Below are 17,999 nucleotides of genomic sequence, written 5' to 3' on the forward strand. Positions count from 1 at the left end.
TATAAAGGTAAACAGACAAATTTACTAACCAAATCTGTAGGTATTTTTTCTAATGGGTTTTGAGAGTGTTGTACCATTTGCCCCTTAACATGAATATCACAGAATACATCAGTTTTCCAAGCTTCCCTGTCACCACAGTCACAATAGCCGCCTCCAGATGATGTGCTGATTTTGTACCTGAATGTAAATAATACATGGCTGAGAATAAGAAAAGAATGGCCAAGGTCTATGCAAAAATACTTGGTAAACAAAAAGGAGGCTAGTCACAGGGATGGAAAAGTGTTTAGAGAAGCAAATTAATTCACTTTAAAAATTTTTTTTTTTAACAAGTCAGTCGTCTCCCACCGAGGCAGGGTGACCCAAAAAGAAAGAAAATCGCCAAAAAGAAAATACTTTCATCATTCAACACTTTCACCTCACTCACACATAATCACTGTTTTTGCCGAGGTGCTCAGAACACAACAGTTTAGAAGCATATACGTATAAAGATACACAGCATATCCCTCCAAACTGCTAATATCCTGAACCCCTCCTTTAGAGTGTAGGCATTGTACTTCCCAATTCCAGGACTCAAGTCCGGCTATATAAAAATAAATTATATTTGGAATATACATACATCAACAGCCAGAATGTTGAAAAAAAAAATTAAAATGTTAGCATGGCTAGGTTCTAAAGTAATGGGGAAGTGAGCCCTTGCCCCTTTCCCCAGTTGAAAAAGGCAAGAGCAAAACCCAGCGCTGAATGTGCTCAGGGAAAGCGAACAATTCCACTGTTTCAACACTCTCCTTCCCACTAAGCCACTCTTTCCCAATATTCTAGTTTATAAAAAAAATTCTAAAAGTTAAAAACCAAAGATAATTCTTCAGCATCACTACTCTCTGAAGTTTTTGAGGTTGGGAAGCACCCATACAAGAAATGATAAAAAAAAAAAAAAATACATTGAAGGATACAGATACACTGTTGTACTTTTCATACTACTGAACAATATTTCCAAGAGATCCAATTTTTTTTTTACATCCCCATTTCAGTCCTACTAAGCACTTACCATTTTTTTAATAAGATTGTGTAGCACCACACATCTTCAAGTTCACTACTGTACCTACTTGCCTCCTATGATCACTTGCAAACATGCTTTATGAGACACCATCATCCACATTTCAACCAATCGCAGTTACACAATTATGACGTATCATTTACATTTACAGAATTTTATGCACAATTATCCTCTCAATGTTAAAAAAAATCCACATTTTACATGCCTAAATTATTAATTTCAGATTAAAAAATTTCCTTTCTGGGTCATCCTTTGAAGGAGATAGCTGTCAAAAAAAAAAACTTGACAACATAACATTACAAGTAAATTAGAATAACTGGAAGTACTTCATATTCACCTATGTTTACTATGTGCAGAATTTTTAAAGCAGTCAGCACACAGAACACACGTGGGATCCATGCCACAGTCCCGGCAACCATAAGTTGGGTCTCCATTTTTAAAAACTCTACCACATAGTGATGGTGGATTATCTAATTGCTTGACCATCTGTTGAGAAATGAAATTTACAATTACTGAAACGTGTAAACAAATAATATATGTACTTACATAAATAAAAACTAAACATACTTGAAAGCTACTCATTATGCCTAGAGAACACTGTACCTAATGTAGTTATTGTAAAAGATCAAAGTAAAGATTTAAATGACAAATCAAATATTTAATATTTGAATAATTAAAAGCAATACAGGATATATGGTACAGTGGACCCCAGAGTTTCGTGATTAATCTGTTCCAGAGAGTCTGCCGAATGACGAAATTGCCGAATGGCGAAACCATTTTCCCCATAAGAAATAATGGAAATAAAATTAATCCGTTCCAGACACCCAAAAATATTAAAATAAATTTTTTTTTTTTTCAAATTAAATAAAGATTTACATACTGAAAACAATGAGAAATCAAGTACAGTGGTCCCTCAATAATCGTCCGGCCTGAAAGCCGTCCATTTCAGAAATAGTCCTATTAATTCGTCTAAACACTGGCTCGCAAATGGTCCGTTAACTCGCCAATAGTCCTTCATCCGGGACGCGTACTCATGCTCTGAGCCGCCTGGGTCTTCCCTTCCGAGCCAGTGTGCCATTGTTTACCAGCGAGCAACGGTCCCCTCACTTGCTCCTACAAAATATTTCATAATATTCCATTCATTTTAGTGCTTGCAAGTGCTAAATAGGCTACCATGGCTCCAAAGAAAGCTCCTAGTGCCAAGCCTTTGGTAAAGAAGGTGAGAAATACGATTGAATTTAAGAAAAACATCATTGAACAATATGAAAGTGGCGTACATGTGGGCGAACTGGCCAGGATGTATAACAAATCCCGTACAACCATATCTTCCATCATAGCCAAGAAAAAGAAAAGCAACGAAGCTGTTGTTGCAAAGGGGGTAAATGTGCTGACAAAAATGAGATCACCAGTATTCAAAGATGTTGAGAAGTTATTATTGGTGTGGATAAACGAGAAACAAGTAGCAGGAGATAGTCTTATGACGTCGTTTATTTGTGAAAAGGCTAGGCAGTTGCATGACGATTTGGTAAAGAAACTGCCTGCAAATAGTGGTGATGCGAGTGAATTTAAGGCCACCAAAGGCTGGTTTGAGAGATTTAAGAAGCGTACTGGCATACACAGTGTGGTAAGGCATGGTGAGGCTGCCAGTTCTGACAACAAAACAGCTGAAAAATATGTGCAGGAATTCAAGGAGTACATAAACAGTGAAGGACTGAAACCTGACCAAGTGTTCAATTGTGATGAAACAGGCCTCTTTTGGAAGAAAATGCCAAAGAGGACCTACATTACCTAGGAAGAAAAGGCACTGCCAGGACACAAGCCTATGAAAGACAGGCTGATGCTCATGTTCTGTGCTAATGCTAGAGGGGATTTCGAAGTGAAGCCGTTACTAGTGTACCATTCTGAAAATCCCAGAGTGTTCAAGAAAAACAATGTTATGAAGAGAAAATTGTGTGTGTTTTGGAGATCTAATAATAAGGCATGGGTCACAAGGGACATTTTCGTCGAGTGGTTCAATGAAGTGTTTGGCCCTAGTGTGAAGAATTACCTCCTGGAAAAGAAATTGGATCTCAAGTGCCTCCTAGTAATGGACAATGCACCTGCTCATCCTCCAAACTTGGATGACCTAATTCTGAAGAAGTTTGGGTTCATCTCAGTAAAGTTCTTGCCCCCAAATACCACTCCTCTCCTCCAGCCCATGGACCAGCAAGTCATTTCAAACTTTGAAAACTCTACACCAAAGCAATGTTTCAAAGGTGCTTTAGTGTGACCTCAGACACTTGACCCTAAGAGATTTTTGGAAAGAACACTTCAGTATTCTCCATTGCATAAGCCTTATAGGTAAGGCTTGGGAGGGAGTGACTACCAGGACTTTGAACTCTGCTTGGAGAAAATTGTGGCCAGATTGTGTCGACAAGAGGGATTTTAAAGGGTTTGAGGCAGCCCCTGATGAGCCTATGTTAGTTGTGAACTCTATTGTCACACTGGGGAGTTCCATGGGGTTGGATGTGAGTTTGGAGGATGTGGAAGGGTTGGTGGAGGACCACAGTGAAGAGCTAACCACTGAGGAGCTGCAAGAGCTTCAGCAGGAAGAGCAACAGACCGCAGCTCAGAATCTTGCTGCAGAGGAGGAGGAAGAGAGATGGAAAAAGGTGCCTTCTTCAGAAATTAAGGTGATTTTTGAAATGTGGGGCAGGATGGAAAGATTTATGGAGAAACATCACCCTGAGAAGGATGTTGCAAGCCATATTGGCAACTTGTACAGTGACAGAGTCTTTGCCCATTTTAGGGAAGTTTTAAAGAGATGCCAGAAACAGAGCTCTTTGGACAGTTTTTTTTGCGAGACAGGACTCCAGTGACTCTCAAGCTGGTCCTAGTGGAATTAAGAAACAGAGAAGAGAAGTAACCCCAGAAAAGCAATTGGTACCTGAGGTGTTGATGGAAGGGAATTCCCCTTCCAAACAGTAAATAATCCAATCTGTCTCCTTCTCCAATCTTCCATACACTAAGAAGAATCACCAATAAAGGTAAGTGTTATTCTGTTAATGTTTCATTCATCAAGTGCCATTGTATTGTTTATGTACTACATTGTTTTAATACTTCTGGTTGTCAGGAACGGATTAGTTGCATTTACATTATTTCTTATGGGGAAAATTGATTCGAAAATCGTCTATTTCGATAATAGTCCCACTTCCAGGAACGGATTATGGACAATTATTGAGGGACCACTGTACATACATATATAAAATAATAACATTACACTTACCTTTACTGAAGACTTCCAGGTGGATGGAAGACGGGAGGAGGGGATAGGAGGAAGGTGTACACTATTGTTTGGAAGGAGAATCTCCTTCCATTAGGACTTCAGGTACCAAGTCCTTATCTGGGGTTACTTCTCTTCTTTGTTTTTTAAAGACACTGGGAACAACTTGAGACACTGGACCCCTCTTGCACAAAATATCTGTCCAGAGAGCTCTATTTCTGGCGTTTCTTTAAGATTTGTCAGAAGTGGGACACAACATTGTCACTGTACATGTTGCCAATACGGCCTGCAACAGCTTTGTCAGGGTGAAGTTCATCCATAAATGTTTGCACTTCAGTCCACTTTGCACAAATGTCCTTAATCTTTGAAGAAGGCACCTTCCTCCATCTCTCTTCCTCCTCCTCTGCAGCAATTTCCTGAGCTGTGATCTCTTGCTGTTGCAGCTCTTCAGTGGTTAGCTCTTCCCTGTGGTCCTCCACCAACTCTTCCATATCTCACCACTCACCTCCAACCCCAGGGACTTCCCCAATGCCACAATAGATTCCACAACTGGCATAGGCTCCTTAGGGTTAGCCCCAAACCCTTCAAAATCCCTCTCTTGTACACATACTGGCCACAATTTTCTCCAAGCAGAATTCAAAGGTCTGCAAGTCACTCCTTCCCAAGCCTTACCTATAAGATTTATGCAAGTGAGGATACTGAAGTGATCTTTCCAGAGCAATCTCAGGGTCAATTCAGTGTCTGAATTCCCCTTGTGACCCATGCCTTATTGTTAGCCTTCCACATCACACACAAATTACTCTTGGCGACACTTTTCTTGAACACTCTGGGATTTTCAGAGTGATACACCAGTAAAGGCTTCACTTTGCAATCCCCACTAGTGTTACTACAAAACACGAGAGTAAGTCTATCCTTCATAGGCTTGTGTCCTGGGAGTGCCGTTTCCTCCTGCGTGATGTAGGTCCTCTTTGGCATTTTCTTCCAAAAGAGGCCTGTTTCGTCACAATTAAACACTTGTTGGGGTTTGAATTCTCCAGTGTCTATGCATTCCTTAAACTCCTGTACAAACTTCTCGGCTGCTTTTTTTTCAGAACTGGCAGTCTCACCATGCCTTATCACACTGTGAATGCCACTACGCTTCTTAAATCTCTCAAACCAACCTTTGCTGGCCTTAAAATCACAAGCATCACCACTCGTTGCAGGCATTTTCTTTACGAGATCATCATGCAACTGCCTTGCCTTTTCACATATTATCGACTGCATAATACTATCTCCTAACTGTTTTTGGGTAATCCACACCAACAATAACCTTTCCACTTCTTCGAGGATTTGTGATCTCTTTTTTGTCAGCATATCTACCCCTTTTGCAACAACAGCACACTTTATTTCCTTTCCCTTTGCCACGATCGAAGTGATGGTTGAATGGGGTTTGCCATACATCCTGGCAAGTTCTGTAACACGCACTCCACTCTCATATTTTTCAATGATTTCCTTCTTGAATTCAATCGTGTTCCTCGCTTTCTTTACCAAAGGGCTTGCACTAGCTTTCCTTGGGCCCATGGTGACTTATTTAGCAGTTGCAAGCACAAAAAACAATGGATTATTATGCAATGTATTGTATGAACCTGTGGGGTGATGGTCACATGCTGGTAAACAATGGCACATTGAGTGTGAATGGTGCGGGAAACTGGCTTTGTGTGCACCGTGATGGGCGGACATGTATCGGACAGTCGCCGAATCACGAGTCCAATCACGAACCGCGAAGCTTAACTTTGCCGAAAAAACTTGCCAAAAGTCGGATTTCACGAAAGTCGATGCTGACGAAACTCAGGGTCCACTGTATAATGTTTATTACAATACAGTGAACCCCCGCATACCGTACGCATCGCATAACGTTCAATCCGCATACCGCTCGCTTTTATCGCAAAAATTTTGCCTCGCATACCCCTCAAAAACCCGCTCACCGCTCTTCGTCCGAGACGTGTCCAATGTGCGCCCTTAGCCAGCCTCACATGTGCCGCCGGTGGCATTGTTTACCAGCCAGCCTCCGTGGTAACATCCAAGCATACCATCAGAACATTTCGTATTATTACAGTGTTTTTGGTGATTTTATCTGCAAAATAAGTGACCATGGGCCCCAAGAAAGCTTCTAGTGCCAACCCTACAGCAATAAGGGTGAGAATTACTATAGAGATGAAGAAAAAGATCATTGATAAGTATGAAAGTGGAGTGCGTGTCTCCGAGCTGGCCAGGTTGTATAATAAACCCCAATCAACCATCGCTACTATTGGTGGTACAGCTGCTGCTGCTGCTGCTGCTGTACCACCGTCAGCTGCTGCTGCTGCACTGTCAGCTGCTGCTGCTGTAGCACCGTCAGCTGCTGCTGCTGCTGTACCACCGTCAGCTGCTGCTGCTGCTGTACCACCGTCAGCTGCTGCTGCTGCTGTACCACCGTCAGCTGCTGCTGCTGCTGTACCACCGTCAGCTGCTGCTGCTGTAGTACCGTCTGCTGCTGCTGTAGCATCGTCTGCTGCTGCTGTAGCATCGTCTGCTGCTGCTGTAGCACTGTCAGCTGCTGCTGCTGTTGTACCACCGTCAGCTGCTGCTGCTGTTGTACCACCATCAGCTGCTGCTGCTGTACCACCGTCAGCTGCTGCTGCTGCTGTAGTACCGTCTGCTGCTGCTGTAGCATCGTCTGCTGCTGCTGTAGCATCGTCTGCTGCTGCTGTAGCATCGTCTGCTGCTGCTGTAGCATCGTCTGCTGCTGCTGTAGCACTGTCAGCTGCTGCTGCTGTTGTACCACCGTCAGCTGCTGCTGCTGTTGTACCACCGTCAGCTGCTGCTGCTGCTGTACCACCATCAGCTGCTGCTGCTGCTGTACCACCGTCAGCTGCTGCTGCTGCTGTAGTACCGTCTGCTGCTGCTGTAGCATCGTCTGCTGCTGCTGTAGCATCGTCTGCTGCTGCTGTAGCATCGTCTGCTGCTGCTGTAGCACTGTCAGCTGCTGCTGCTGTTGTACCACCGTCAGCTGCTGCTGTAGCATCGTCTGCTGCTGCTGTAGCATCGTCTGCTGCTGCTGTAGCATCGTCTGCTGCTGCTGTAGCATCGTCTGCTGCTGCTGTAGCATCGTCTGCTGCTGCTGTAGCATCGTCTGCTGCTGCTGTAGCATCGTCTGCTGCTGCTGTAGCATCGTCTGCTGCTGCTGTAGCATCGTCTGCTGCTGCTGTAGCATCGTCTGCTGCTGCTGTAGCATCGTCTGCTGCTGCTGTAGCATCGTCTGCTGCTGCTGTAGCATCGTCTGCTGCTGCTGTAGCATCGTCTGCTGCTGCTGTAGCATCGTCTGCTGCTGCTGTAGCATCGTCTGCTGCTGCTGTAGCATCGTCTGCTGCTGCTGTAGCATCGTCTGCTGCTGCTGTAGCACCGTCAGCTGCTGCTGCTGCTGCTGCTGCTGTAGCATCGTCTGCTGCTGCTGTAGCATCGTCTGCTGCTGCTGTAGCATCGTCTGCTGCTGCTGTAGCATCGTCTGCTGCTGCTGTAGCATCGTCTGCTGCTGCTGTAGCATCGTCTGCTGCTGCTGTAGCATCGTCTGCTGCTGCTGTAGCATCGTCTGCTGCTGCTGTAGCATCGTCTGCTGCTGCTGTAGCATCGTCTGCTGCTGCTGTAGCATCGTCTGCTGCTGCTGTAGCATCGTCTGCTGCTGCTGTAGCATCGTCTGCTGCTGCTGTAGCATCGTCTGCTGCTGCTGTAGCACTGTCAGCTGCTTCTGCTGCTGCTGTAGCACTGTCAGCTGCTGCTGCTGCTGTAGCACTGTCAGCTGCTGCTGCTGCTGCTGCTGCTGTAGCACTGTCAGCTGCTGCTGCTGCTGCTGCTGTAGCACTGTTGTTGGTGTGGCTTATTGAGAATACCAAGAAACAATTAACCCCAGAGGATTTGCCACCCAGGATAACCCAAAAAAGTCAGTGTCATCGAAGACTGTCTAACTTATTTCCATTGGGGTCCTTAATCTTGTCTCCCAGGATGCAACCCACACCAGTCGACTAACACCCAGGTGAACAGGGAAAAATGCCTGGAACTAGTGCTCATATTGGTGAATTTAAAGCTAGCAAAGGTTGGTTTGAGAGATTTAAGAATCGTAGTGGCATACACAGTGTGATAAGGCCTGTTCTGGAAGAAAATGCCAAACAGGACCTACAGTACTCAGGAGGAAAAGGCACTCCCAGGACACAGTGTCTCATCAGTCATTGCTGCATCTTCAATAAAGGTAAGTGTCATTTATTCTTCATTTAGTAGAGTAGTACATGCACAATATATATTGTGCATGTACTACTCTACTATTGTGCATGTATCCTTCTCTTTGTGTGTAGGAAAATGTATATTTCATGTGGTAAAATTTTTTTTTTTTCATACTTTTGGGTGTCTTGCACGGATTAATTTGATTTCCATTATTTCTTATGGGGAAAATTCATTCGCATACCGATCATTTCGCATAACAATGAGCCCTCTTGCACGGATTAAAGTCGCTATGCGGGGGTCCACTGTATACAGAACTCGTCTTTTTTCTTGTATGTTACTATGCATTAATGTCCCTAGATTTAAGCATCAGATATTTAAAAATTCTTGTACTGTTAAAAAGAAAGGACAATATCACAATATTTGCTGCTAAAGCATGGATACAAAAATTTCCTCCAGTAACAATATACAGCCTCTCCTCACTTAGCAACATAATCGTTTACAGACACCTCGGACTTACAACAGGCTCTCTGACCAGCATTCATAACTAATGTATATCAGGGTTGATTTCCTCTATCCTGTTTATTTCAATATACATTTCATTACTGTATAAACATTTAAAAATATACCAGAAATGTTATAAATGATGCAAAGGTGACATTAACCCCTTCAGGGTCCAAGGCTCAAATCTGAAGTGGTGCCCCAGTGTCCAAGAATTTTCAAAAAAAAAAAATTGTTATTTTTTCTTATGAAATGGTAGAGAATCTTTTTGTGAAGGTAATAAAACAAAAAGTACGAAATTTGATGGAAAATTGACGAAATTATGCACTTGCGAATTTTGATGTGTCAGCGATATTTACGAATCGGCGATTTTGCCGACTTTGACTCCCATTTTAGGCCAATTACATTATTCCAGTCAACCAAATTCTTAGCTATTTCACTAGTATTACTTCTATTCTATCGATTGAGCACAAGAAATCGCCAAGTCAACTGTTTCAACTACAAATTAAAGTGATCGGAAATTGTTAATTTGGCCAATTTAACACAAAGTTCAAAATATTCTAATTTCAAAATAGGGTCCAGAATAAACAATGTAGGTATTCCTGGAACTAAACTAACATTTCCTTTGTTCATTAGTTACGTTTTGAGGCTTTACAAATAAATTCCATTTTGATTTTTTATTCACATAATGAATTTTTATTCACACCAAAAAATAGAAGATTTTCTGTTATGCAATACTGTAATAATTGTATAAATATCACCATATTTGTGAATGCATATTAGACCCACCAGCCGGCATGTATTAGACGTGTGAGGTCGTTTGTTTACTCTTGAATATTGGCAAAAATTTAACATTTCTGCTGCTTTGAGCTCAGTTTCAAGCCATTTCCAGTGCTAAAACCAATCAAAATCATCTCTATTTCTGTAATATGTCTTCCATTCTATCAAATGAGACCAAGAAATCGCAAATACAACTATAAAAAACATACGAAAAAACACTGCAAAGTCGCTGTTTTAATCGAAAAATCATGATTTCAGTTTTTTTTCTCTCATTATACACAGCGTGCTGCAGGATCTGTTTTATGTGGTGCACACATACCACATAGATATATTCTCTCATATCTAGGCCCAAATGTACCACTCACAGTTTATCAGAGTGAGCTGAGCTCATGACGTAGATCTACGGTTTGGACCCTGAACGTAAAGCCGTAGATCTACGGGACGGACCCTGAAAGGGTTAAAACAATATCAAAGATGGCTTACACAAACTCGCTACCATTATAGTATGCTCCTCACTTGGCGACGAATTTGTTTAATGGCATGGTCTCAGGAACAGAGCTCCATTGGTAAGCGAGGAGAGGCTGTACTGTACTATAAATGATCATATTCTTAATCTGTAAACTACTGAGCCATATTATAAATCTTCCCCACAAAACTCTATTTAGAGATTAATCTGCACCTGAATTCTGGCCACAATGAAACCCATATATGCTTCAAGTGACATTCTCTATATGAGCATGAGAACTCAGAATTAACCTGCCCTCCCCCAAAGGTTATACAAAATAAATTTTTCTCATCTATGCATTACAGAAGTCTCCAACCTGAACAAATATGAAACAATTTCCCTTCTCTGCATAAGAGCACATGCAAAATACAGTATTTATTTACTTTACCCGAGAAAATTACACTTTAATATTAAACTAAGATCCCAGAACTCACCTGGTAGATCTGTGCTGGGTCACCTCCACACATAAATCTCTCCAGAGGATCAAACAACATTTTTTGTGCTAATTCCTCATCAAAAATTATCCTTAGACAGTTACAGTTTGGCTGAAAAAGTATAATGGGCACTGGTTAAAACATGCTGGTGCATTTAATACTGTACTGTACCAATATATCATATACCCAAGTGCATTGTGCTCAATTACAAATACGTACATGTGCTTGCTACTGGTGCACCATATTTTCAAGTTTTTTTTTTTTTCAAGTTTCTTGCATGTCCAGTATATGTATGAATCTGCAAAGAGTCTGAATAAGAAAAAAATATGGTCTATAATTATTAAAAGAAAAAATTTACCTGTGGAGAATATATTTCTGGGACTTTTAGACGCCAGTATTCTCTGACATTGAGAGCTGAGAACCGGCCCTCCTTGTACAGTGTATCCCATCGCTCAACCAAATCAGCAACTGTAGGGTCCATCATGTCATGATCAACCTGCAAGCAAAAATAATATTAATTAATCAGCTGAACAATGGCACGAAAATTTTTTATGACACTTCCACTGTGATGCCCCATGTTCAATAAACTAAACTATAGTAATTGCTAAATCATTCACATTAAAACTCAAATACAGTACAGCAGTACACAAAACTGTGTACTGTACACTGATCTACACAATTCTTGTAAAGAGTATCTGCCCATAAATACTCTCCTAAAGAAATTAGAGTCAAGGTATTACCAGTGGATTACAGTATTCAAAGTTTATTACTTGGCAGTTATTTTTTTTTTTTTAACACATCAGCCATCTCCCACCAAAGCAGGGCGATATGAAAAAGAAACAAAAATTTTCCTTCTTTTCACATTTAGTAATCTATACAGAAGAGGTTACTAGCCCCTTGCTCCCTGCACTTTAGTCACTGCTTACAACATGCATGACTTATGGAGGAAGGATTTTTCCTTACTTCCCCATTTAATATATGAAGATAAAGCTTTAGTAAAACTTCTGACCTATTTACCACAACAGTGTATCTATCTTTCCCAAAAATATTTTTAAGTTTTCTGATAAGTTTGCATTCTTCAAGAGCATAATACCCAGTAACATTAATACACATCAAAACTTCACTATCAGAACAGCTGACAGCCTGACTTTCCTGATGATCATCTGATAACTCAGGCTATTATTGCTTGCATCCTGTCACCCTACAAAGTCAGCACAACTCAACTGATCTAGCACTGAGAAATGGTATGGTGATACTGACAAGATGTGAAAAAGACACTTACACAATTGTCTTTTTTCTGATCTGTAGAATTTTTTCCATTTTCTTCTTTAAGATTTTTCCCTATTTAAAGGTTTGGAAGCTTTACTACTGACCACAATTCTTTGTCTACACCCTGGAAGAATGACTTCCTGTTAGAGCTAGATTCTAAGTGAAAACTTTAAAGTAGGGTAAGTATGCTTTTTAACATTAATACAAACTCTTCTCCACTGTTACCTTGATTTCAGATTTCTGCTAACTTAAACTTTTATCTTTGGAGGGGTATGTTATATATCTTTATATCCTTCTAAACTGTTGTATCTGGGCACCTCTGCAAAGACAGTGATTATGTGTGAGTGAAGTCAAAGTGTTGAATGATGATGGAAGTATTTTCTTTTTGGGGATTCTTTCTTTTTGGGTCACCCTGCCTCAGTGGGAGACGGCCAACTTGTTGAAAAAAAAAATTCTTTAATTTATAATTTCAGTGGTTATTTTCTTTTTCCTAGTATTTGAATCTAATCTGTCCACACTGAACTACATCAGTCCATTCTGACAGCAATGCTAGTTTAGTATGGGGATGCAGGAGGGTCCAGTTGACTAACAGCTACTTCTGTCACCATTTAGTAAGCAAGTGTGCTTCAATTTTACCCTTCAGTGTAAAGGGAATTTCCTAAACTGCATGCAATGAAAGTTCCAAAACGTTATCAAGTGACAAGGGTTGAAATACTGTACTGTAGTGTAAAGCTAAAGAGGAAAAAGCATTATATAAAATACCAGAGTAGTTTTTCTGTGGGAGAATGATGTTGGTAAGAAACCAAGTGCAACTGCTAAAGATTTCTGTCATCCTTTGCCAAGTCCCTGGTCATACCAATGATGTTCAGGGGAGTAATCTTACAGACTCAAGTGCATTCCACTTGATATTCAGAAAATGATAATAGCTGCAGAATACTTCTGCAGCTATTATCATTTTCTGAATATTTTCCAGTACTCTACTGCATACACTAACTTATCACTTAACATCACTGTCAAGTGGCAGCTGAGTTAAGTGACCAAAAAGCTATTTTTACTCAATCTGCAACGAGGTTCAAGCCAATCTCCCTTCCTTGCTGTCACTTGTGGATAAACTGAATTTGTCCCTGCATACAGATCAGGCAAGACTCTCATGGTTATCTTGTGAAGATGAAGGGGCACTCAGTGCCACTGAGAATTGTTAGGTCATGCTGATTGTTCAACATTTAATGACAGATCAGCTTCTTCATAAGATACAGTAGTAGGTGGCCTTAATTTTCCATCACTTCTTTAACACCTTAACATGCTTTTATTATTATTACATCCTGGGAGGAATGCTAAACCCATAGGGGTTATACATTGCCTGTGGATAAGGGAGGCAATCAGCTTCAATCCAAAGGAGGTGTGGTCAGATTCTTTCTCTAGTCAAAAATTCCCCCTCACCAGTGAGGGGACCAACATGCTTACACTGTCAGCCATCTTCTAGAGTCCCACCTTTAATGCAGAGCCACTCTGACTTCTTAAATGAAACCAATTTACTGCACAACTATTACTTCCTCCTTTCATCCTAGAACTCACCCTTCTTGCTATTTTTTCCTCTCACTTCAGCACCCATTTGACAAGCAGAATTGAACAACCCACTTATGTTTCATGCTTTAACATCAGTCTTATTGGTTTGGTTACTAGTGTATTATTATTATTACAGTAAACCTTCGATTTAACAGACTTCAGAAATACAAGACAAAATCTGCTGGGTCAACTGATTCAAAAACAAAACAGTTTGTTGGTTACAGAATTGACCCTTACTGTTATGATCACAGTAAAACAGTCACATCTCTATCCACTACAATCACAATTACTAGCATCATCTCTCCCCAATTAGTCCATTATATTAAGGGTTTACCGAGACTATTATTAATTACTATAATTGTGAAAACTGTCTCAAACTACTGCTGTGCTGATCTTATATTCACGAGGAAACACTAAACCTACTGGGGGTTATGCAGTACCTAGGGAATGGGAGACAATCAAGTTTGATAAGGAAAAGGGCATAAGAAATGGTAGCTCCAATTCCTTGAGTTAAGAGCCCATCACCAGCATAAAGGTACCCCCTTTAAAGGGTGTTCTGGTGAGAGCCTCAAAATACAGTACTGTATATAGTGGTGCAAACATATGTTTCAAGACCATGCTCAGGTGTACAAGGTGTGCATTTACTATTCTCTACTTCTATTCCTTCTTCCTATAATTATCAATTTGTCACTCTCCATTATTTATTTTCTCTCCCCAGTTATTTTCTTAGTGGAATCTAAATACTTTGGAGGACTTGCACATCTTAAGATCATGTCTCAAAATAACACTTTTGTACAGCTATTTATAATGACTATATATAATTTAGGATGAAATACAAGTTTATGTGGGTCATTACTGACTTCAGGGAGTCGAGTTTTGTATGTAATTTCTCCAATATTATGTGGGTTATGCAATGCAGACAGTTATACTCTGGGCCTATGGCAAGTAAGATGACTCAACCTAGAACTTACTTTTAACTCTAAGTTAGGCTGAGTTTCTGTTTTCCTACCAATGAATGGGTCTTTCTCATATACACAATGCAGAACTGTCTCCAAGCATAATTCACTTGATATTTGAGAATTTACATAAGTTATAAAAGCAGCCCCTTTAACTCGGTATTAACCCTTACATGAATTGTAAACATAACTAACTACTTCCCTAAATAGACAACTAATTATAAGAAGGTACTCTTAAGCAAATACAGAATAAATTTAACTCCAGCTACACTTTCTACTATTTGTTAGGCAGCACTCCAGGAAATGGTATACAATTGGGACAGCTGCCACTTGGATTGCATTGATCTATTACATATTACTATTACTTTTATCTTATTTACAAAGTGCTAAACCTGTGTGGGTTAAAGTTTATTCTATATAAATAAATATACACACCGTAAAAACAGTGAAGGTTAGCACCCAATAGTTCCCTTTGTGTCTTGCAGCTGGTCTAATAAAAATAGTCAACAACAGACTCCATTCTCAAAACAAAAGCATATTGTTTAAGTCTCGTCCTGGCCACTACCAAAGCCTTAACTAAACTCAGTTCATTTTTACTATGAATAAAATAATTATACAGAGTATATAATTTACATCTATTCTTAGAGAAACATCTTGGCCTGACAGCCATTTAATGTGGCACAAGGGCACTCAAGTACCTTGTCCCTTAACTTATTTTACAAGTTGCAAATTTCTAATCAACATGCATAAATGTGTTCTTTACCTAAAAATAATACACAGATGGAAAAATAATACAATACAAATGTTATTAGCCGAATAAATTCACATTACAGGAATATAAACATAATTCCTGAATAAATATGATTGTAATATATCTTCGTTGGTGAGTACTTGTGTATTTAAGGCAGCCTGAGCTGTAGGCCAGCTTATCTTACATAATATTTCAGGTGTGTTGGGTGTGAAAGTGAAACTGAGATGAGCTACCTGTGTGATTTAAGAGGTGAGGAAGTGACTGACGACGTCGACACCAACAACGTAACTCTCCTCCTCCTCCTCCTGGCTACTTACTACAGGTGATACACCTCTCTCCCACCACAAACCTTCCCGCTGCACAAACCCTGGATGTAGGTGGAGTGAGGTGTTTGGGTGGCACACACAGCTACACACTAGCTACACTACTGCGCAGTCAAACTTACACTTTCAGTCAAACAATCAGACAAGTCACTTTCTCTGGGAACAGATGATACACTACAACACACACGACATCCTCACATAAACCAACCATTCAAACAAAAAAATTTTCCCATAGAAGCGTCTTACTTCACTCCCAGCCTAGTGTATATATTCCCCTGAATCCCTTTATGAATTTCAGTCCCGTTGCGATAACTAAATCTAAGATACAGGTGAATATTTTTGCCGAAGGGAGAAATATTTTTGCGTTTTCTGTAGCATACTTGTTTTGTGAGCTAATAGGAAGACAGGGTTGTGAGACGCTGGGTTCTGATTGGCTACAGCTGATTACAACTATTGTTGACAATGTCTTTCAGAAAATTACAACCAGGTGTTCGTTCACAAAGGAGAATTTGATGTCCAGGTTGCAAATGTGCAGCAGAGCTTTGTTAGGGAGAACCTCTCTTGTTTCACGTTAATATTATCTAAATGTTTGTATCATTACAGCCAATATGTACATATAAGAACAGAGGAATAACTAACATAAGCGACATACAGTGAACATAAGAAAATATGCACAAACCAGCTGTAACCCCCCCTCCCCACCTCTTTTTTGTTTACACTTTGGGGTTTTCCTCATGAGTCAGGTTTAGTTCTTGCATGTATCTTTCAAGGTAGGAACTGTTATCCTATCTCGGCTCACTTTAAAACATGTTCTGCGCTGTATGACTATTGTAGGTTTAGCGCTTTTTTTATAATTTAAAATGTTACCAAGAGCTTAATTAACACTATGTAATATGAGAAAATAATGAGCTAGAATCCTGAAACAGTTCTACTGGCCCATGCTAGGCAAGTTTAACTCCCACCCACACCTACTCGTGTACCTGTCCAACTTATATTAAAAGCTACACTAAGTTCTCCCCTCAAGGCCCCTCAACGTAGATTCCTTGATGCTGGTGAGGGGATTTTGATCTAGGGAATTGGAACTATGCTCCAGTCCCCTGAATACTTTCCACATCTCCCCACAGGCGCTGTATAATCCTACGGGTTTAGCGCTTCCCCTTGATTATAATAATACTCTCCCCTCAAGAAAGGCTCCTTGATGCTGGTGAGGGGTTCTTGATCTAGGGGATTGGATCTGTGCTCCAGTTACCTGACCCCTCAAGGAAGGTTCCTTGATGTTGGTGAGGGGCTCTTGATTTAGGGAATTGGATCTGTGCTCCAGTTCCCCGAATTAAGCCTGAATGCCTTCCACATCCCCCCCCCCCAGGCGCTGTATAATCCTCCGGGTTTAGCGCTTCCCCCTTGATTATAATAATAATAATCCAGTTACCTGAATTAAGCCTGAATTAATACCAAACTTGCACACGAAAATCATTCCCTATGAAAGCAAAAGACTCGGCAGGAGATACAACATTCCCCTAATGAAAAGCTGGGGTGCCACGGGTACACTGAGAGACAATACAGTAAGTGTCAGGGGCCCAAGACTGTTCAACTGCCTCCCAACCTACGTAAGGGGGATTACCACTAGACCCTTGGATGTCTTCAAGAAGGTACTGACTCGATAGGCACCTAAAGTCAGTACCTGATCAACCGGGCTGTGGTTCGTACGTCAGTTTGCGTGCGACCAGCAGTAACAGCGTGGTTGATCATACCCTGATTCACCACGAGGCCTGGTCTCAGACCGAGCCGCGGGGGCTTTGACCCCTGAAACCCTCTCCAGGCAAACTCCAGGAATACCTTCCACATCCCTCCTCCACAGGCGCTGTATAATCCTGCGGGTTTTGCGTTTCCCCCTTGTTTATAATAATACACTAAGTTCTCGCCTCAGTGACTTCCTGGTTTTGTTCCATTCATTTGCGGTTCTATTTATAGTGTAATGGGGAACCCATCACTTCAGTTTCCTCAGTGAAATATATGGGAATCCCCCCTTAACCCAAGCATGTCAGGAGAACTGATAGGGAACAAGCCCAGTGTCTACCTACTGAGGCTCGCAGGACCCTATGTCTAGCTCTTATACAGTGTCATATACACTACTCTTGATCTTCATGATACTCTGCCTTAACAAAAAAAAAACTGAAAGACTACAAATCACCCAGAGCAAAATGGACTACATCCTGGCCTACGTGCTTTCTTGGTGGGAACCAAAGAAGTTATAGTGCTAGGGGAACCCCTCAAGGGAGGTTCCTTGATGACGGTGAGGGGCTCTTGATCTAGGGAATTGGATCTGTGCTCCAGTTCCCCACAGGTGCGGTATAATCTTACGGGTTTA

General features: G+C 41.0%; 1 protein-coding gene across 6 annotated transcripts in view; it reads right to left on the minus strand.

The window, feature by feature from the left end:
* Positions 1-17,999, minus strand: part of Ubr1 (Ubr1 ubiquitin ligase) — a 288,431-nt gene that overhangs the window by 220,221 nt on the left and 50,211 nt on the right. For 2 of the 6 annotated variants that reach the window (XM_070083324.1, XM_070083319.1), the window contains exons 2-5: positions 11,125-11,262; positions 10,767-10,877; positions 1,392-1,540; positions 30-177 (exon numbers count right to left, since the gene is read on the minus strand). In XM_070083324.1, the coding sequence (XP_069939425.1) occupies positions 30-177; positions 1,392-1,540; positions 10,767-10,877; positions 11,125-11,262 (546 nt within the window). Of the gene's footprint in view, positions 1-29; positions 178-1,391; positions 1,541-10,766; positions 10,878-11,124; positions 11,263-15,541; positions 15,827-17,999 lie in introns of those variants that run through there. The other 4 variants (XM_070083320.1, XM_070083322.1, XM_070083321.1 and 1 more) reach the window with 4 other exon arrangements.

Source organism: Cherax quadricarinatus, chromosome 9 (genome assembly GCF_038502225.1).
Source record: "Cherax quadricarinatus isolate ZL_2023a chromosome 9, ASM3850222v1, whole genome shotgun sequence".
In the NCBI taxonomy this organism is placed as follows: domain Eukaryota; kingdom Metazoa; phylum Arthropoda; class Malacostraca; order Decapoda; family Parastacidae; genus Cherax; species Cherax quadricarinatus.